At 49.1% G+C, this 23,331-nt stretch overlaps 1 protein-coding gene across 3 annotated transcripts in view; it reads right to left on the reverse strand.

Annotated features, from left to right (window-relative positions):
• LOC147729362 (uncharacterized) overlaps window positions 1–23,331 on the reverse strand; it is a 347,110-nt gene that overhangs the window by 147,219 nt on the left and 176,560 nt on the right. For all 3 annotated transcript variants that reach the window (XM_086959634.1, XM_086959632.1, XM_086959631.1), the window contains one exon: window positions 3,618–3,740. In XM_086959634.1, the coding sequence (XP_086815760.1) occupies window positions 3,618–3,740 (123 nt within the window). The remainder of the gene's footprint in view (window positions 1–3,617; window positions 3,741–23,331) is intronic.

The raw sequence follows: 23,331 nt of genomic DNA on the forward strand, positions 1-23,331 counted from the left end.
AGCCTGTGCCAGGGCTCAAAACAGAGCCCGATAGAGACCCGCTTCGGGGCCCCGTTTAAAAAACTGCCGGTGCTCAGACCCCTTGAGACCCGGCCCACTTAAAGCTCTGCTCCCACCTCTGACTGTTGTCGACTTGGATACCGGGAATTGTGCGGTCTCGTTCCTGCCACACTCACTATCATGAGCCGATCACTCTATCAGCTGTCCCTCTGTGTCTGCCAGGATTACTAACGTTTGGGAAAATGTGAAAGATTAGACGTAAGTGGTAAATTTATAAAAATGAGCCGGACTTAATTGAATGGTATAAACTCTAGAGCATCGGTTTATCTGCATTATTGATATAACCTTAGGCAGCAGGCACTTGTTCACGACCAGCACCCCCACTTATCTTGCACACAAGCCCCCCTCTGGTGGTTCTTGTCACATCTGAAGCCGGGGCACCACCAGACTGCGGACTAAGACGTGTAAAAAATAAAAGCAAGACAACAGGTCTTTTCCATCTGTGCACCAAGACCTGGAGCAACAACCATCCGTGTATCCCACAGGACCGCCCAGCGCTGCTCCAATGTACCAGAGTTTCAACAGAACATCACAAAGCATTGACCTCCACAACCAAGCGTCCACTCATGCCACTCGTGGACTTTAGAATTATCTTTGACCCTGTGAGGTTTGCCTGGCATATGTTGTCCACTATTCTAATGGGCACCTTGCACCAGTCCAAAGGACCCTTATTGATGGTAGGTTAAAGACAACCTTAATAGAAAGCTATCCTAGTGGTAGCTGTGGAGAGCAGCCTTCAGGGTAAATCTTGGAGGAATGTAAAGCAGCTTGTTTTACCAGTCTATAATCCCATGAATGACCAAATGAAAGGAGAACCACACCAAGTGTATATAAAATAAATATCTTTATTCTAAACACACCGACTAGTCTCTTTATGAGGCTAGAGGTCAAAGTACATACATAACACTTAATAGCACACAGTAAATTAGCACAATATACGTTGAGCCCTAGGGGCGTACCAAACCATATATTAAGAAAGTGATATAAGAACCACAACTTGACTAGACACAAGGCCTGGAGCCTGTAGAAGTGCTGGGGCCACAAGAAACGACCCAAGGTAGTGACACAGGGAACCCACGGGGGACGCGTGCAGTGTCTAAACACAGCCGTAAATCGCCATTAACTCAATGGGGAAAGTCACGTTTGGAAATTTAAAGATTAGGACACTTCGGAGAGGACTTTGAGCAACCCCCTTTAGACTTAAGGGGTTCTAGGGCCAATACCCACGGGAGCACCGGAGTACTCGAGTTACCTCACCCAGGCAAGCCGGGTGCATAGGTGTCTTTTGGTGTCGGGAATCGTCGTCATTTTCAATGGAGATCCGCTGCAAAGTGCTGCTGCCGTCGAAGTGGAAAGTTTACGAGGTGATCCAGGCCTCGATCGAAGATGAGAAGAACCTGAAAGCAGAGGGGACAGACTCTGGGTCACTAGCCAGTGACCAGGAGCACGACAGGCGGATGCCCACCAATGTCGGGTGATTTCAGGTGAAGGAGGCGAAGCTTGAATCTTCAGCCACTAGGACCAGGAGGTATCGACGACCACCAGGATCTGGAATCGAGCTGTCCCACGAAGGAGGTCAAGTGCTGCGGTGTCGGTGCCCGGATTGGACCCAACAAGCCTTGGCAATGGCAACCCATGCAGGAAGTTACGAAATGCTTCGGTGTGGACCAGCAAGGTCGGAGGGACTCACCATGTGGTGGGGAGTCAGGGCACGTCTGGAGCAACCAGGGAAGCCCAAGGGGAATCAGAGTTGCCTTCACAGGGACCCACCAGTCAAAGGACCAGGGATCGTGAAGGAGCCTCGAGCGGAAATGCAAGATGTGGGCTTACAGAACACTCGTGGAGTGTAGGCCCACAATCTTCAGTGCAGATGGTGCTTGGGGCTTGGGCTACAAGTAACCCAAAGCACAACTTCAAGAGATGTCGAGAAGTCAATGCACTTGTAAATGTGCACGTTCTCTAGGAGTTCCGGTTCCACAACACTCACGAGGGCTGCAGGTCTCAGCTTTGCTGGGGACTCGGGTAAGCCTCTGTGAAGTCTGGAAATCCTCTTACTGGGCTGCAGATACTTTGTAGTCCGTCGGGAGCTTCGGAGATGCAGACCAGCAATTGCTTCATTGGTGCCTGCTAAGCAGGGGAGTCACTCCTTGACCCCAAAGGAGATTTCTTCAATCCTCTAGCCTTGAGAAGAGCGTCGAAGTTCCAGGATTCAGTTTCAGAATTTCGTCCAGGGATATCTAAACTCCTGTTGCCAGGGGTTCCTTACTTATACCTAAGAAAGGGGTTGGACTAACTCTAAGGTCCCATCTATTGGAGGGTCTGGAAAGAGGGGTGTCTACACCCATTTCCTTTGTCCAGTTTCACGCCAGAGCAGGGGCTGGTAGGCCCTGCAACCGGTTTGAACTGGCTATGCACAGGGACACCAAATGTGCCCCAGTGCGGACTTTCAAAGCACTCATGGAGTGCACCCACCCAGTCCAGTACACTAAAGCCTGTCTGGGAGGTGGTTACACCTCCCTGTTACAGGAAACCTATTGTCCAAGTCTCCCCTGCCAGAGTTTTGGTCAGCAGCAGGAGGCAAGACTCGTGACTGTGGCGGCAGCATCCATTTTGTGATGCCAGGGCTCTTTTAAACTGTTACCAGGCAGACCGATGTGTACATGTCTCTCCCTCTAGAAGGGTGGAATATACCACTCCTGCCAGGACTGGCGGGGGGGGGGGTCAGGATTCCAAAGTGTTTGACACTAATCACAACATGTTTCCGTGCAGCCATCCCAAAGTTAGCATTTACCGCGAGGTTATAATTAACTTAAGAGTATATGGTCAGGCTGCATCACAGAACAGCCTCAGAGAATAGATTCTGAATGCTGCAGAGGGGTCCTGCTCATGCATTGGCACCCTCTCACACGAAAGCAAGCACCCTGCCTTCAGGATTGATTAGGCCTGCCATAGGAGTGACTTATAGGTTTATATGTGCAGTGATTTAAGGTAGATATAGGCAACCTATATGTTAGTAAGGGGTGCATGCACCACCTTACCAAGGCTGCAGTAGCAGACCTGTGGTGTCATTTTGGAGAGCTTCCCAGGGGTGGCACAATAAATTCTGCAGCTCCTGCTAGGTCTCTGGGGTACCTATGTCCTTGGTACCTAAGGTACCATATACTAGGGACTCATAATGGTACCCCAGTAACCAAACTGGAGTGTACCTAAAGTACTTGGAATCAATTTAGAGAGGAAAGCAGATAGGCTGGGGTCCTGAATAGCATGGCCACAGCCAGACTAAGTCAAAAACCATCAAAACACCAGAAAAAAAGGGGGGCAATCATGTAGTCAGATTCCACCTTCCTACAGACCCTGCTTAGGTTCATCCTATAGAAATATCATATGCACACACACATTCCTTTCACTCGTGGCAACATGCCAGAGTCCTCATGTTTTCACACTGACCGAGTACAGACCTCCCATCCTTGCACAAACTAAGCCATTAACAATCCAGCAGTCCAGCGCCTAGAGATGAATTTCTCTGAAGCACCTGCGATCTTGGTGTGTTCACTCACCTTATCCGCTGACCCAGAGTACACGCGCCTAGAGTCGGGGTCCATCTCCAGAGCGAGGACAGCTTGGGAGTGCCCCCGCAGGGTCCGGACAGGCTGGCAGTGACGCAGGTCCCACACCTTTATCTGGAAGGAGGAAGCGGGAACATGAATGAATGAATCAATCAGGGATTTATAGAGCGCACTAATCACCCCTGAGGGTCTCAAGGCGCTGGGGCATGAATGTACACAGGTGAGACCCATGGGTGTGCAGGGCAAGGTATGATAGAAAGGGGTCCTTGAAACGGGAGGAGAGCGTCAATCATACAGAATAACCGCACCCTAGAACCCTCAACCACCCCTCGAGGCAGAACGGAGGCGCTGGTGATGATTGTGGACATTTGTATATTTGCATTACACAATTACTTCATTCTCAGCCAAGAGCCAAGGAGAGACGGAAAGCAGGGTCCGAAGGTGGGACGTTTAACCACTAAACCACCTCTTGTGTTAATGTCTGCCTCTCTCTTAGTTGTAGAGCTTGCTGCCTTTAACTCACACCACACTTAATAAATACAATAAAAACCAAAGAAATGAAAAATGAACTCAAAGTAAACAGCAAGTAAACCCAGAAAATGATATGTCGTATCTGTACAACAAATGCCAGGCTTCCCCTGTGGAGCCAATGCCAGGCTTCACCTGTGGAAATAATGCCAGGCGTCACCTCTGCAGACAATGCCAAGCTTACCTGTGCAATCAATGCCACACTTCACCTGCACAGACAATGCCAAGCTTACCTGTGCAATCAATGCCACACTTCACCTGTGCCGCCAATGCCGGGCTTCACCTGTGCAGCCAATACCGGGCTTCACCTGTGCAGCCAATGCCAGGCTTCACCTGTGGAAACAATGCCGGGCTTCACCTGTGGAGCCAATGCCAGGCTTCACCTGTGGAAACAATGCCAGGCGTCACCTGTACAACAAATGCCAGGCTTCACCTGTGCAGACAATGCCAAGCTTGCCTGTGCAATCAATGCCACACTTCTCCTGCACAGACAATGCCAAGCTTACCTGCGCAATCAATGCCACATTTCACCTCTGAAGACAATGCCAAGCTTACCTGTGCAATCAATGCCACACTTCACCTGCGCAGTAAATGCCAAGCTTACCTGTGCAATCAATGCCACACTTCACCTGCACAGACAATGCCAAGCTTACCTGCGCAATCAATGCCACACTTCACCTCTGAAGACAATGCCAAGCTTACCTCTGCAATCAATGCCACACTTCACCTGCGCAGTAAATGGCAAGCTTACCTGTGCAATCAATGCCGCACTTCACCTGCGCAGACAATGCCTAGCTTACCTGCGCAATCAATGCCACACTTCACCTGCGCAGACAATGCCAAGCTTACCTGTGCAATCAATGCCACACTTCACCTGCGCAGTAAATGCCAAGCTTACCTGTGCAATCAATGCCACACTTCACCTGCGCAGTAAATGCCCAGCTTACCTGCGCAATCAATGCCACACTTCACCTGCACAGTAAATGCCAAGCTTACCTGTGCAATCAATGCCACACTTCACCTGCGCAGAAAATTCCAAGCTTACCTGTGCAACAATGCCACACTTCACCTGCGCAGTAAATGCCAAGTTTACCTGTGCAATCAATGCCACACTTCACCTGCGCAGTAAATGCCAAGCTTACCTGTGCAATCAATGCCACACTTCACCTGCGCAGACAAAGCCAAGCTTACCTGTGCAATCAATGCCACACTTCACCTGCGCACACAATGGCAAGCTTACCTGTGCAATCAATGCCACACTTCACCTGCACAAACAATGCCAAGCTTACCTGCGCAATCAATGCCACACTTCTCCTGCGCAGACAATGCCAAGCTTACCTGTGCAATCAATGCCACACTTCACCTGCGCAGTAAATGCCAAGCTTACCTGTGCAATCAATGCCACACTTCACCTGCGCAGTAAATGCCAAGCTTACCTGCGCGATCAATGCCACACTTTACCTGCGCAGTAAATGCCAAGCTTACCTGTGCAATCAATGCCACACTTCACCTTCGCAGTAAATGCCAAGCTTACCTGCGCAATCAATGCCACACTTCACCTGCGCAGTAAATGCCAAGCTTACCTGTGCAATCAATGCCACACTTCACCTGCGCAGTAAATGCCAAGCTTACCTGTGCAATCAATGCCACACTTCACCTGCGCAGAAAATGCCAAGCTTACCTGTGCAACAATGCCACACTTCACCAGTGCAGACAATACCAAGCTTACCTGTGCAATCAATGCCTAACTTCACCTGTGCAGACAATGCCAAGTTTATCTGTGCAATCAATGCCACACTTCACCTGCGCAGAAAATGCCAAGCTTACCTGTGCAATCAATGCCACACTTCACCTGCTCAGATAATGCCAAGCTTACCTGCGCAATCAATGCCACACTTCACCTGCGCAGACAATGCCAAGCTTACCTGCGCAATCAATGCCACATTTCACTTGCGCAGAAAATGCCAAGCTTACCTGTGCAATCAATGCCACACTTCACCTGGGCAGACAACGCCAAGCTTACCTGTGCAATCAATGCCACACTTCACCTGCGCAGTAAATGCCAAGCTTACCTGCGCAATCAATGCCACACTTCACCTGCGCAGTAAATGGCAAGCTTACCTGTGCAATCAATGCCACACTTCACCTGCGCAGAAAATGCCAAGCTTACCTGTGCAACAATGCCACACTTCACCTGCGCAGTATATGCCAAGCTTACCTGTGCAATCAATGCCACACTTCACCTGCGCAGTAAATGCCAAGCTTACCTGTGCAATCAATGCCACACTTCACCTGCGCAGACAAAGCCAAGCTTACCTGTGCAATCAATGCCACACTTCACCTGCGCACACAATGGCAAGCTTACCTGTGCAATCAATGTCACACTTCACCTGCACAAACAATGCCAAGCTTACCTGCGCAATCAATGCCACACTTCTCCTGCGCAGACAATGCCAAGCTTACCTGTGCAATCAATGCCACACTTCACCTGCACAAACAATGCCAAGCTTACCTGCGCAATCAATGCCACACTTCACCTGCGCAGTAAATACCAACCTTACCTGCGCAATCAATGCCACACTTCACCTGCGCAGTAAATGCCAAGCTTACCTGTGCAATCAATGCCACACTTCACCTGCGCAGACAATACCAAGCTTACCTCTGCAATCAATTCCACACTTCACCTGCGCAGACAATGGCAAGCTTACCTGTGCAACAATGCCACACTTCACCTGCGCAGTATAAACAAAGCTTACCTGTGCAATCAATGCCACACTTCACCTGCGCAGTAAATGCCAAGCTTACCTGTGCAATCAATGCCACACTTCACCTGCGCAGACAAAGCCAAGCTTACCTGTGCAATCAATGCCACACTTCACTTGCGCACACAATGGCAAGCTTACCTGTGCAATCAATGCCACACTTCACCTGCACAAACAATGCCAAGCTTACCTGCGCAATCAATGCCACACTTCTCCTGCGCAGACAATGCCAAGCTTACCTGTGCAATCAATGCCACACTTCACCTGCACAAACAATGCCAAGCTTACCTGCGCAATCAATGCCACACTTCACCTGCGCAGTAAATGCCAAGCTTACCTGCGCAATCAATGCCACACTTCACCTGCGCAGTAAATGCCAAGCTTACCTGTGCAATCAATGCCACACTTCACCTGCGCAGACAATACCAAGCTTACCTCTGCAATCAATGCCACACTTCACCTGCGCAGACAATGCCAAGCTTACCTGCGCAATCAATACCACACTTCACCTGCGCAGACAATACCAAGCTTACCTGCGCAATCAATGCCACACTTCATCTGCGCAGAAAATGCCAAGCTTACCTGTGCAACAATGCCACACTTCACCTGCGCAGAAAATGCCAAGCTTACCTGTGCAATCAATGCCACACTTCACCTGCGCAGACAATGCCTAGCTTACCTGCGCAATCAATGCCACACTTCACCTGCGCAGACAATGCCAAGCTTACCTGTGCAATCAATGCCACACTTCACCTGCGCAGTAAATGCCAAGCTTACCTGTGCAATCAATGCCACACTTCACCTGCGCAGTAAATGCCCAGCTTACCTGCGCAATCAATGCCACACTTCACCTGCACAGTAAATGCCAAGCTTACCTGTGCAATCAATGCCACACTTCACCTGCGCAGAAAATTCCAAGCTTACCTGTGCAACAATGCCACACTTCACCTGCGCAGTAAATGCCAAGTTTACCTGTGCAATCAATGCCACACTTCACCTGCGCAGTAAATGCCAAGCTTACCTGTGCAATCAATGCCACACTTCACCTGCGCAGACAAAGCCAAGCTTACCTGTGCAATCAATGCCACACTTCACCTGCGCACACAATGGCAAGCTTACCTGTGCAATCAATGCCACACTTCACCTGCACAAACAATGCCAAGCTTACCTGCGCAATCAATGCCACACTTCTCCTGCGCAGACAATGCCAAGCTTACCTGTGCAATCAATGCCACACTTCACCTGCGCAGTAAATGTCAAGCTTACCTGTGCAATCAATGCCACACTTCACCTGCGCAGTAAATGCCAAGCTTACCTGCGCGATCAATGCCGCACTTTACCTGCGCAGTAAATGCCAAGCTTACCTGTGCAATCAATGCCACACTTCACCTTCGCAGTAAATGCCAAGCTTACCTGCGCAATCAATGCCACACTTCACCTGCGCAGTAAATGCCAAGCTTACCTGTGCAATCAATGCCACACTTCACCTGCGCAGTAAATGCCAAGCTTACCTGTGCAATCAATGCCACACTTCACCTGCGCAGAAAATGCCAAGCTTACCTGTGCAACAATGCCACACTTCACCAGTGCAGACAATACCAAGCTTACCTGTGCAATCAATGCCTAACTTCACCTGTGCAGACAATGCCAAGTTTATCTGTGCAATCAATGCCACACTTCACCTGCGCAGAAAATGCCAAGCTTACCTGCGCAATCAATGCCACACTTCACCTGCGCAGACAATGCCAAGCTTACCTGCGCAATCAATGCCACATTTCACTTGCGCAGAAAATGCCAAGCTTACCTGTGCAATCAATGCCACACTTCACCTGGGCAGACAATGCCAAGCTTACCTGTGCAATCAATGCCACACTTCACCTGCGCAGTAAATGCCAAGCTTACCTGTGCAATCAATGCCACACTTCACCTGCGCAGTAAATGCCAAGCTTACCTGCGCAATCAATGCCACACTTCACCTGCGCAGTAAATGGCAAGCTTACCTGTGCAATCAATGCCACACTTCACCTGCGCAGAAAATGCCAAGCTTACCTGTGCAACAATGCCACACTTCACCTGCGCAGTATATACCAAGCTTACCTGTGCAATCAATGCCACACTTCACCTGCGCAGTAAATGCTAAGCTTACCTGTGCAATCAATGCCACACTTCACCTGCGCAGACAAAGCCAAGCTTACCTGTGCAATCAATGCCACACTTCACCTGCGCACACAATGGCAAGCTTACCTGTGCAATCAATGCCACACTTCACCTGCACAAACAATGCCAAGCTTACCTGCGCAATCAATGCCACACTTCTCCTGCGCAGACAATGCCAAGCTTACCTGCGCAATCAATGCCACACTTCTCCTGCGCAGACAATGCCAAGCTTACCTGTGCAATCAATGCCACACTTCACCTGCACAAACAATGCCAAGCTTACCTGCGCAATCAATGCCACACTTCACCTGCGCAGTAAATACCAACCTTACCTGCGCAATCAATGCCACACTTCACCTGCGCAGTAAATGCCAAGCTTACCTGTGCAATCAATGCCACACTTCACCTGCGCAGACAATACCAAGCTTACCTCTGCAATCAATGCCACACTTCACCTGCGCAGACAATGGCAAGCTTACCTGTGCAACAATGCCACACTTCACCTGCGCAGTATAAACAAAGCTTACCTGTGCAATCAATGCCACACTTCACCTGCGCAGTAAATGCCAAGCTTACCTGTGCAATCAATGCCACACTTCACCTGCGCAGACAAAGCCAAGCTTACCTGTGCAATCAATGCCACACTTCACTTGCGCACACAATGGCAAGCTTACCTGTGCAATCAATGCCACACTTCACCTGCACAAACAATGCCAAGCTTACCTGCGCAATCAATGCCACACTTCTCCTGCGCAGACAATGCCAAGCTTACCTGTGCAATCAATGGCACACTTCAACTGCACAAACAATGCCAAGCTTACCTGCGCAATCAATGCCACACTTCACCTGCGCAGTAAATGCCAAGCTTACCTGCGCAATCAATGCCACACTTCACCTGCGCAGTAAATGCCAAGCTTACCTGTGCAATCAATGCCACACTTCACCTGCGCAGACAATACCAAGCTTACCTCTGCAATCAATGCCACACTTCACCTGCGCAGACAATGCCAAGCTTACCTGCGCAATCAATACCACACTTCACCTGCGCAGACAATACCAAGCTTACCTGCGCAATCAATGCCACACTTCATCTGCGCAGAAAATGCCAAGCTTACCTGTGCAACAATGCCACACTTCACCTGCGCAGAAAATGCCAAGCTTACCTGTGCAATCAATGCCACACTTCACCTGCGCAGACAATGCCTAGCTTACCTGCGCAATCAATGCCACACTTCACCTGCGCAGACAATGCCAAGCTTACCTGTGCAATCAATGCCACACTTCACCTGCGCAGTAAATGCCAAGCTTACCTGTGCAATCAATGCCACACTTCACCTGCGCAGTAAATGCCCAGCTTACCTGCGCAATCAATGCCACACTTCACCTGCACAGTAAATGCCAAGCTTACCTGTGCAATCAATGCCACACTTCACCTGCGCAGAAAATTCCAAGCTTACCTGTGCAACAATGCCACACTTCACCTGCGCAGTAAATGCCAAGTTTACCTGTGCAATCAATGCCACACTTCACCTGCGCAGTAAATGCCAAGCTTACCTGTGCAATCAATGCCACACTTCACCTGCGCAGACAAAGCCAAGCTTACCTGTGCAATCAATGCCACACTTCACCTGCGCACACAATGGCAAGCTTACCTGTGCAATCAATGCCACACTTCACCTGCACAAACAATGCCAAGCTTACCTGCGCAATCAATGCCACACTTCTCCTGCGCAGACAATGCCAAGCTTACCTGTGCAATCAATGCCACACTTCACCTGCGCAGTAAATGCCAAGCTTACCTGTGCAATCAATGCCACACTTCACCTGCGCAGTAAATGCCAAGCTTACCTGCGCGATCAATGCCGCACTTTACCTGCGCAGTAAATGCCAAGCTTACCTGTGCAATCAATGCCACACTTCACCTTCGCAGTAAATGCCAAGCTTACCTGCGCAATCAATGCCACACTTCACCTGCGCAGTAAATGCCAAGCTTACCTGTGCAATCAATGCCACACTTCACCTGCGCAGTAAATGCCAAGCTTACCTGTGCAATCAATGCCACACTTCACCTGCGCAGAAAATGCCAAGCTTACCTGTGCAACAATGCCACACTTCACCAGTGCAGACAATACCAAGCTTACCTGTGCAACCAATGCCTAACTTCACCTGTGCAGACAATGCCAAGTTTATCTGTGCAATCAATGCCACACTTCACCTGCGCAGAAAATGCCAAGCTTACCTGTGCAATCAATGCCACACTTCACATGCTCAGATAATGCCAAGCTTACCTGCGCAATCAATGCCACACTTCACCTGCGCAGACAATGCCAAGCTTACCTGCGCAATCAATGCCACATTTCACTTGCGCAGAAAATGCCAAGCTTACCTGTGCAATCAATGCCACACTTCACCTGGGCAGACAATGCCAAGCTTACCTGTGCAATCAATGCCACACTTCACCTGCGCAGTAAATGCCAAGCTTACCTGTGCAATCAATGCCACACTTCACCTGCGCAGTAAATGCCAAGCTTACCTGCGCAATCAATGCCACACTTCACCTGCGCAGTAAATGGCAAGCTTACCTGTGCAATCAATGCCACACTTCACCTGCGCAGAAAATGCCAAGCTTACCTGTGCAACAATGCCACACTTCACCTGCGCAGTATATGCCAAGCTTACCTGTGAAATCAATGCCACACTTCACCTGCGCAGTAAATGCCAAGCTTACCTGTGCAATCAATGCCACACTTCACCTGCGCAGACAAAGCCAAGCTTACCTGTGCAATCAATGCCACACTTCACCTGCGCACACAATGGCAAGCTTACCTGTGCAATCAATGCCACACTTCACCTGCACAAACAATGCCAAGCTTACCTGCGCAATCAATGCCACACTTCTCCTGCGCAGACAATGCCAAGCTTACCTGTGCAATCAATGCCACACTTCACCTGCACAAACAATGCCAAGCTTACCTGCGCAATCAATGCCACACTTCACCTGCGCAGTAAATACCAACCTTACCTGCGCAATCAATGCCACACTTCACCTGCGCAGTAAATGCCAAGCTTACCTGTGCAATCAATGCCACACTTCACCTGCGCAGACAATACCAAGCTTACCTCTGCAATCAATGCCACACTTCACCTGCGCAGACAATGGCAAGCTTACCTGTGCAACAATGCCACACTTCACCTGCGCAGTATAAACAAAGCTTACCTGTGCAATCAATGCCACACTTCACCTGCGCAGTAAATGCCAAGCTTACCTGTGCAATCAATGCCACACTTCACCTGCGCAGACAAAGCCAAGCTTACCTGTGCAATCAATGCCACACTTCACTTGCGCACACAATGGCAAGCTTACCTGTGCAATCAATGCCACACTTCACCTGCACAAACAATGCCAAGCTTACCTGCGCAATCAATGCCACACTTCTCCTGCGCAGACAATGCCAAGCTTACCTGTGCAATCAATGCCACACTTCACCTGCACAAACAATGCCAAGCTTACCTGCGCAATCAATGCCACACTTCACCTGCGCAGTAAATGCCAAGCTTACCTGCGCAATCAATGCCACACTTCACCTGCGCAGTAAATGCCAAGCTTACCTGTGCAATCAATGCCACACTTCACCTGCGCAGACAATACCAAGCTTACCTCTGCAATCAATGCCACACTTCACCTGCGCAGACAATGCCAAGCTTACCTGCGCAATCAATACCACACTTCACCTGCGCAGACAATACCAAGCTTACCTGCGCAATCAATGCCACACTTCATCTGCGCAGAAAATGCCAAGCTTACCTGTGCAACAATGCCACACTTCACCTGCGCAGAAAATGCCAAGCTTACCTGTGCAATCAATGCCACACTTCACCTGCGCAGACAATGCCAAGCTTACCTGCGTAATCAATGCCACACTTCACCTGCGCAGACAATGCCAAGCTTACCTGCGCAATCAATGCCACACAAGTTTCACCTGTGGAGCCAATGCCAGGCTTAACCTTTGCAGTCAATGTGCAGCCAATGCCAAGCTTTACCCATGCAGCTAATGCCAGGCTTCACCTGTGCTGCCAATGCCTCGCTTCACCTGCGGAGCCAATGCCAACCTTCAACTGTACAGACAATGCCAACTTTCACCTGTACAGCCAATGCAGAGGCTGGGGAGCCAATGTCAAGCTTCACCTGCAGAGCCAATGCTAGGTTTCACCTGCGCAGACAATGCCAAGCTTCACCTGTGGAGCAAAAGCCAAGCTTCGCCTGTGGAACCAATGCCACGAATCACCTATTCTGCCATTGCCAAGCTTCACCTGTGCGGACAATGCCAAGATTCACCTGTGCAGACAATGCCAGGCTTCACCTGTGGAGCCAATGCCAAGCTTCACCTGTGGAGCCAATGCCAAGCTTCACCTGTGCAGGCAATGCCAGGCTTCTCCTGTAGAGCCAAAGGCAAGTTCACCTGTGCAGACAATGCCAAGCTACACCTGTACAGCTAATGCCAAGCTTCAACTTTGCAGCCAATCCCAGGCTTCACCTGTGCAGGCAATGCCCGGCTTCACCTGTGGAGTCAATGCCAAGCTTCACCTGTGCAGTTAATGCCAGGATTCACAGGTGGAGTCGATGCCAAGCTAAAACTGTTCAGCCAATGCCAGGCTTCACCTGTGGAGCCAATGCCAAGCTACACATGTACAGCCAATGCCAGGCTTCTCCAGTAGAGCCAAAGGCAAGTTTCACCTGTGCAGCCAATGTCATGCTTCACCTGTACAGCCACTGCCAGGCTTCACCTGTGCAGCCAATGCCAGGCATTACCTGTGCAGCCAATGCCAGGCTTCTCCAGTAGAGCCAAAGGCAAGTTTCACCTGTGCAGCCAATGCCAGGCTTCACCTGTACAGCCACTGCCAGGCTTCACCTGTGCAGCCAATGCCAGGCATTACCTGTGCAGCCAATGCCACGCTTCACCTGTGCAGCCAATGCCAGGCTTCACCTGTACAGCCAATGCCAGGCATCACCTGTGCAGCCACTGCCAGGCTTCACTTGTACAGCCAATGCCAGGCATCACCTGTGCAGCCAATGCCAGGCTTCACCTGTACAGCCACTGCCAAGCTCATCTTTACAGCCACTGCCAGGCTTCACATGTGGAGCCATAGCCGGGCTTCACCTGTACAGCCACTGCCAAGCTCATCTTTACAGCCACTGCCAGGCATCACCTGTGCAGCCAATGCCAGGCTTCACCTGTACAGCCACTGCCAAGCTCATCTTTACAGCCACTGCCAGGCATCACCTGTGCAGCCAATGCCAGGCTTCACCTGTACAGCCACTGCCAAGCTCATCTTTACAGCCACTGCCAGGCATCACCTGTGCAGCCAATGCCAGGCTTCACCTGTACAGCCACTGCCAAGCTCATCTGTACTTTATATTGGTAACAATGGTCCTTAAAAAGCATTTTTAACAAGGTAATAAATATAGACCAAGATTAGTGCTATATTCCAAGGTGTCCAGCCGGACACACAGTTTAATCAATCAAATGAATGTTCAACATTTTGAAGAGCATCCAAGAATAGAGTGGGACGCAGCCCTGCCTCCAGTACATAAAACAGAAGACAAATACATTTGAACAATTAGGATTTCAGGCAAAGGACAAAGGAGGCTTGGAGTCAGTAATAATTTACGACAAGCTATCCATAACAGTATTCACACTGATTTAACACAATGGTTTTAATGTGTGAATCTATTCCAACGGTCAATGACGGTTCAATCCCTTTTAACCCCTTCACTGCAGCGGCTATTCTGCTGCAGTGCTAAGGGGGCGGGAGGGCCGCGCGGCGGTAACGTGCTCATGACGGAACCGCTCCATCACGGCACGCAAGTGAGCTGCGCTTGTGACGGAACGGTTCCGTCACGGCCCCGCCCGCTCAATTGAAAGCGCCGCGCAGGCGCAGCGAGCAGGCCGTGACAGAACCGTTCCGTCACCAGCACAGCCCACCCGAGGCTCGTGACGGAACGGTTCTCTCACAAGCATGGGAGGGTTTAAAGAGATAATGGGACCATCATCAGGACGGTATGATTACATGCCTGAATGTAAAAAACTGCCTTCGGTGAGGTAAAGAGCATCTCAGGCTAAAGTTCTGATTACGAGTGACAATAGCAGAATGCAAAGGCTGTCCTTGCTATATATATATATATATATATAGATATATATATATATCTATATATATATATATATATATATGCTCAAAACATGCAGAGGTTCATCACTGAAATATAAAAACAAGCTTTTTCTGTTTACAAGGGCAGAGATTCTTCAGAACAGAGAAAATAAAACAGTACAGGAAGACACTGGTGAACGAAGGTACACTCAGAGAAAAGCCAGGATTCTAGTCCTCTGGGAAGAGGGCAGACAGAGAACGGTGGGAGAAACTGAGGCGGTAACCTCTGACTTACCGGGTAGTAAAGCACCAGGCGAAGATGTTTGGCCCACAGAATTTTACTGAATTAATAAAAATACGGTTGATAAGGTCTTATTTTATTTCTTTAAGTAAGAAGAGGAAACAACACACCAGATGAGGCTTCTAGGATGGGATACAATATGCCAGACATGGCCTCCATATCTTGGCAGGACATGGTGCTCCAGTTGTGGCCTCTAGATACAATACTGAAGATGTGCCCTAGACTTGAGACACTACTCCAGATGTGGCCCCACGCTTGAGACAGTACTCCAGATGTGGTCTCTACTGCAGATGTGGCCACTAGGCTTGCAGCAGTACTCCACATGTGGTTTGTATTGCAGACGTGGCCCCTAGACTTGAGACGGTACTCCAGATGTTTTAATGAAAAACAAGGGGGACCCTGTAATTGGCAAAGGACAATGCTCCAAAGCAGTTTAAAGATATGACATATTGATAATAAGACAAGACTTGATGAGCCGCTTATGTATTTATCCAAGTCCAGTTGGACATTGAATTTATTTTCAACAATGGTAAAAAATGTTAGTGCATACAAAACGTTACAAGCAATAAAGAGCACAGACCTGTGCTTTACCGCAGAACAGAAAAGGTTGAAGAATGAGGGGTAATAGTGAGAAAGGAGAAATTGCAGGCAAAGGAGAAAAGAGCAACCTGGACACTTTTAAATCAGCAATACAAGTGTTTTGCCAGAGTAGTGCATACAGCAATTGGTACACATTGGTTGCACTGTATAACTACTATAAAAGGTTGACGTTTCGATCCCGCGCTCTAAGATACAGTGGGATCATCATCAGGACTTTATACAATTACTATGCCTGGTGGGAACAATGATGCGCCTATGGAGAAATAACAGGGAAAGAAAGAGAGTTTTCAGATTTTAAATCTGATTAGGACTGTATTTACAAGAAAAAAGGAGAGTCAGCAACGCGCCACAGTTTCAAGAGAACTTTTCCTCGGAATCGTAGTGAAATTGCATTTAGAAGAATAAATTTCCTCGGATTCGCAGTGAGATTACAAACATACAAAGAAGTTGACATTATGAGGTTTAAATTACATATTACCGCGGGATCGCAGTGCGGTTTGGACAGTGCATACGGTGAAACGGGTGATATGGTGCCGAAACTCCACGACGGATTAGGATACAACGTAATGGGGTGACTGGTGGAGCGGCGAGCAGACAGTGGTGGTCCATGCAGGTCCGAACGTGGGCATCGGTTTGATTTGTACTAAAGCAGGCGTGAATTCAGAGGGACAAATGTGAGCGTGATCATTTACCTCTTGGTTAAGAGACGGCGTGCTTATCGGAGCTTGGTTACGCCAGTAGTTTTGACATCGTGAGCACACTCTGTAAGTTCTATGGGGGAAAAAAACAGAGTTTGGGCACGCATGATGGCAAGTGAGGCTAGGTGATTGGAACGGGATTTAAGGGAGAATTACCTTGTACGACGGAGTTCCGTCCAATTGCCGAGAAAGGGTGTTTCAATTCACCCGAAAATTATTGTCGTCATCCATGGTCGGAGACAGTTGAGCTGGGGGAACAAGGGCAGGAAATTCAACGGTGCCGCATTATGGTGTGGGTATCAGAGGGACACGACTAGCGTGTGATATACATAGCAATTACGTTGCCGGATCGGCAGGATGAAACAGGAAGCCGGCGGTCCCGGTGAGATACTTGGATCCACTGCAGGGGGAGTTAAAGGAGGTTTAGGAGGCTAGGCGAGCGTTAACTAAGGCAAAACTTAGGGAGAACCGGCGGCGGCGAAGTGAGGCTTACCAGTAAACAGGAACGATGTCCTCATTGACACGGCTGACACATGCAGTTGGTCTGGTGGAGTGTGACCACGCTGACGCTAGGGATTTAAGGCTCAGGGGGGGTCGGAGCCGAGTGGACGGGCCACTCGGGTGAATGAAGGTGGTGCTTATGGTGTGAATTTACCAGCGGCCATCTTGGAGTGGTGAGGATGGCTCACGATTGGAAGTGCAAGTGCCGTGATTGTGAGGTGATTTTTGATACAGAAGACACAGCAAAACGTTATTAATAACAGTTTACATTTTTTAAAAAAGGAATCAGGGTACAGAATTTGTACTTTAAAACCATTGATGCGGGGAAGTCATAGCAATGTGGTCCAATCTTCACTTTGATTCAGGCCACTGCGGATAGTGTCAAATTGAATTATACTTTTCAATTCCTCTTTGTTTAGCAACTGCGCCAAATTTCCCCCTCGTTGCGGTAATTTAACAACTTTTAGAATTGTCCATCTGATGTCGTCCTCTGTGTGATGTGCTTCGGAAAAATGTTCCGCCAGAGGTGCATTGGGGGGTCTTGCATCTGATCCGACTCCTGTGCTGGGAAATTCTGGTCTTGGCCTTCTGAGTGGTCTGGCCGATGTACATTTTGGGGCATGTGCAAAGAATCGCATAAATAACGTTGCTGCTGTTACAGTTAGTGAGGCATTTCATTGAAACAGTTGTGCCATTATGTGTAAAATCACGTGCTTCAATTGTGTATTCACATACAATACAAGCCCACATTTGACATGCCCAATCACGGGGGGAAGACCCCAGGCGGATTCAATAGTTGATTTAGGTGAGGGATCGGGAAGGGCAGCCCTGACTAGATGGTCCCTGAGGTTTTTGCTTTTCCGGAAAGCGAACAATGGTCTTTCTAGTTCAATAGTCCCAGCATTTATGGTGGGCCAGTGTTTTAGAATTGATTTTCTAATTCTGTTAGATACTGGGGAAAAAGTGGTGACACAAGCTAGCCTTTCGTTTTGTTCACAGGTTTTGGGTGATAGTAGGACCTCACGTGGGCAATACCATGCTCTTTTGGTCGCTGTTTTTACCAATCTGCGCGGGTATCCGCAGTGTTTTAATTTGTTCGCTAGGACGGTTGCTTCTTTGAAATAATCTGTTTTTGAGGAACAATTCCGTCTAATCCTTAGAAATTGGGAGTATGGGAGGGAGTCTTTCAGTGCCCTAGGGTGGTTGCTCTGGTAGCTGAGTAGTGTGTTACGTTCTGTTGGCTTTCTGTAGAGCCTAGTGAGGAGTTCTCCCTCGTTGTGATAGATGGTGAGATCTAGAAAGGCAATTTGTTCTTTATCATGGGTCAGGGTAAATTTCAGGTCAGCACAGTTGTTTGAGCCAATGTAGGAATTGGTTAAGTGTAGTTATATCGAGGGTCCAGATGACAAAAATGTCATCGATATAACGACGCCACAGTTTGATACCAGGGCAGAAGGGATTCTCGTCAGTGAGAATTGAGCCCGTTTCTAGAGCATCCATGAAAAGAATAGCCAGGTTGTGGGCAAAAATAGCCCCCATGGAAGTACCTTTGATTTGCTGGTAGTAAGGCATACTTCTAGTAACTGTAAGATGAACAGTGTGGGTACCCTGTGTGCACGGGACGGGTGTCAAGAGTTTTCTGTATCACTAGGAGGGCCGCTGGTTGCGGGATGTTAGTGTAGAGCGACTCTACATCCATAGTGCAAAGAGTGCCTTGTGATGGGTCGAACGGGAAATGCTCTACAAGATTTATCATGGCCATGCTATCCCTTACATAGCAGGCGGTGAGGGGCACAAATTCTTTAATGAAAAAAATCAATGTATGCTCCCAGAGGTTCAAGGATGGACCCACAGGCGGAGACAATGGGTCAGCCCGGGGGATTTGTTGGATTTTTGTGGACCTTGGGGAGGGTGTACATAGCAGGTAGGCGGGGGGGGGGGGTTTACATTTAGATAATTAAATTCTTTTTTACTCAGGAACCCTTCGGTACATGCATCGGTTGTCAGTCTGAGTATGGTTTCTTGAATTTCTTTAGTGGGATTCCTTGGTAGTCTCTGGTAATGATATGTGTTATTGAGCTGTCGCAGGATTTCAGCCTTATAGGGTTCAATGTTTTGAAGAACAATTCCTCCCCCTTTATCTGCGCTCTTAATTATAAGAGAGGGGTTGCTTTTCAGGGAACATATGGCATCTTTCTCTTGTCGGGAAATATTATAAGGAATGAACATTTTTTTGTTTTCTAAGTCGTGTAGATCTTTTAAAACCAGTTTTTCGAATGTGATGATCTCAGAGGGGATCATGCCTGCAGATGGCAGGAATGTGGACGGTGGCCGGAAGGGTGTGTTGGACGTAAGGATGGGGGCGGGTGGATTTGAAAGAATGCTTTCAATCGTATGAGCCTAAAAAAACTCAATAGTTCAGTTTGTAACTCCATAAAGTTGGGACGGATGGTTGGAACAAATGAAAGGCCCTTTTTCAGGAGTTCTAGTTCAGAGTGTTCCAAATTATGTTGTGAGAGGTTAAAAATGGGAATCATTTCATGTGGGTGTTCTGTAATTGGTATGTATATCACACGCTAGTCGTGTTCCTCTGATACCCACACCATAATGCGGCACCGTTGAATTTCCTGCCCTTGTTCCCCCAGCTCAACTGTCTCCGACCGTGGATGACGACAATAATTTTCGGGTGAATTGAAACACCCTTTCTCTGAAATTGGACGGAACTTCGTCGTACAAGGTAATTCTCCCTTAAATCCCGTTCCAATCACCTAGCCTCACTTGCCATCACGCGTGCCCAAACTCTGTTTTTTTTCCTCCATAGAACTTACAGAGTGTGCTCACGATGTCAAAACTACTGGTATAACCAAGCTCCGATAAGCACGCCGTCTCTTAACCAAGAGGTAAATGATCACGCTCACATTTGGCCCTCTCAATTCACACCTGCTTTAGTACAAGTCAAACCGATGCCCACGTTCGGACCTGCATGGACCACCACTGTCTGCTCGCCGCTCCACCAGTCACCCCATTACGTTATATCCGAATCCGTCGTGGAGTTTCCACACCATATCACCCGTTTCACCGTATGCACTGTCCAAACCGCACTGCGATCCCGCGGTAACATGTAATTTAAACCTCATAATGTCACCTTCTTTGTATGTTTGTAATCTCACTGCTGACTCTCCTTTTTTCTTGTAAATACAGTCCCAATCAGATTTAAAATCTGAAAACTCTCTTTCTTTCCCTGTTATTTCTCCACAGGCGCATCATTGTTCCCACCAGGCATAGTAATTGTATAAAGTCCTGATGATGATCCCACTGTATCTTAGAGCGCGGGATCGAAACGTCAACCTTTTATAGTAGTTATACAGTGCAACCAATGTGTACCAATTGCTGTATGCACTACTCTGGCAAAACACTTGTATTGCTGATTTAAAAGTGTCCAGGTTGCTCTTTTTCTCCTTTGCCTGCAATTTCTCCTTTCTCACTATTACCTCTGATTCTTCAACCTTTTCTGTTCTGCGGTAAAGCACAGGTCTGTGCTCTTTATTGCTTGTAACGTTTTGTATGCACTAACATTTTTTACCATTGTTGAAAATAAATTCCATGTCCGGCTGGACTTGGATAGGTACATAAGCGGCTCATCAAGGCTTGTCTTATTATAAATATGTTATATTTCTAAACTGCTTTGGACCATTGTCCTTTTGCAAGGTACTCCAGATGTGGCCTCTAGATATAATATTGCAGATGTGGCCCCTAGCCTTCAGACGGTACTCCAGATGAGGCCTTCACTGTACATGTGTCCCATAGGCTTCAGACGGTAATCTAAATTTGGCCTCCAGAGCTAGATTTAGGAATGCAGATGTGGCCCCTAGGCTTGCAGCAGATTTCCAGGTGTGGTCTGTATTGCAGATGTGGCTACTAGGCTTACGGCAGTACTCCACATGTGGTCTGTATTGCAGATGTGGCCCCTAGGCTTGAGGCAGAACTCCATATGTCATCTGTATTGCGGATGTGTCCCCTAGGATTTCTGCACTTCTCCAGGTGTGGGCTGTATTTCAGATGTGGCCACTAGGCTTGAGGCAGTACTCCAGTTGTGGTCTGTATTGCAGATGTGGCCCCTAGGCTTGAGGCAGAACTCCATATGTCATCTGTATTGCGGATGTGTCCCCTAGGATTTCTGCACTTCTCCAGGTGTGGGCTGTATTTCAGATGTGGCCACTAGGCTTGAGGCAGTACTCCAGATGTGAGCTCTACATACTGTGCTGCAGATATGGACCCTTGGATTCAGACGGAACTCCAGATGTGGCCTCTAGATATAGTACTGCAGATGAGGCCCCTAGGCTTCAAATGGTACTCCATATGTGACCTATAGAGCTAGATTTAGGAATGCAGATGTGGCCCCTAGGCTTGAGGCGGTGACTCCAGATCAGGAGCCCGTACAGCATCCCCACAGAGCACGTCACAATACCTTTGATGCCACCTGCTGGCCACATACCGCAACAGCATCAACCACACTGGTCGTTTCACTCGTCCCATGCACCCCAACATGCCCAGCTGGTGGGAGTATGGTATGGGGGTTGGCGATGTCAGGTTCTGCAGCACTTAAATACAGGTGTGTGCAGTTCCTTAGAAAAAGATAGGAAAAATTACACATTGAAAAATAGTAGGTTTTCAGGTCAGTGGAATAAGTTTAAATTGGAGTAAGTACCCTCACACCCCCGAAAGGGGTCATGCTCCATCATCAGGGCATGCTCCTCGTCGGGGCGGCGCTGCAGCGCCCGATGGACACCAGTGAAGAGGTGTGGGTGTGTGGGTTGTGAGGAATCTGTAATATGGTGGCAGGAAGTGACTTCAAATAGGTCTAGTGGTGCTGATTTTAGGAGTCTTCACTGGTGCAGCTCACTAACCTATTTAAAAACGGTGCTGCTCCTATGGGATTCTACGGTCCTATGGAGCAATCCTGATCAATTGCTTAAACTTGAGGTCAACATGTTTCTTGCCTAGTCTAGTCCGCAAGGGATCTAATGGCCATTCCTCAGGACCGAAATAATGTGACCTACACTACTATGTGACGGATTCATCAATGTGTGGTAAGTATCCAAGTAATCAGTCACACCATAAATAACAAAGCACTGTTGTACCTTGTTTGGCGACCTGACCCGAATTAGAGTCCGCGTAATTCTCACGGGTTAAGAAAAGAGCACAATGCTCGCCTCACCATACGGCACACTTGAAAGATCTCCAGCAAAGAGCCCCTTCGTGGGTGCCCGTCGGGCATTGCAGCGCGGGGCGACGAGGAGCATGCCCAGATGATGAAGCAGGACACCCTTCGGGTGTGTGAGGGCCCGTCGGGCATTGCAGCGCCGGCCCGACGAGGAGCACGCCCAGATGATGAAGTAGGACACCCTTCGGGTGTGTGAGGGCCCGTCGGGCATTGCAGCGCCGGCCCGACGAGGAGCATGCCCAGATGATGAAGCAGGACACCCTTCGGGTGTTTGAGGGCCCGTCGGGCATTGCAGCGCCGGCCCGACGAGGAGCATGCCCAGATGATGAAGCAGGACACCCTTCGGGTGTGTGAGGGCCCGTCGGGCATTGCAGCGCCGGCCCGACGAGGAGCACGCCCAGATAATGAAGCAGGTAACCCTTCGGGTGTGTGAGGGCCCGTCGGGCATTGCAGCGCCGGCCCGACGAGGAGCACGCCCAGATGATGAAGCAGGACACCCTTCGGGTGTGTGAGGGCCCGTCGGGCTTGCAGTGCCGGCCCGACGAGGAGCACGCCCAGATGATGAAGCAGGACACCCTTCGGGTGTGTGAAGGCCCTTGGAGGGACCCGTCGGGCATTGCAGCGCCGGCCCGACGAGGAGCACGCCCAGATGATGAAGCAGGACACCCTTCGGGTGTGTGAAGGCCCTTGGAGGGGCCCGTCGGGCATTGCGGCGCCGGCCCGACAAGGAGCACGCCCAGATGATGAAGCAGGACACCCTTCGGGTGTGTGAGGGCCCGTCGGGCAT

Source organism: Lissotriton vulgaris, chromosome 2_2 (genome assembly GCF_964263255.1).
Source record: "Lissotriton vulgaris chromosome 2_2, aLisVul1.2, whole genome shotgun sequence".
NCBI classification, from domain to species: Eukaryota; Metazoa; Chordata; class Amphibia; order Caudata; family Salamandridae; genus Lissotriton; species Lissotriton vulgaris.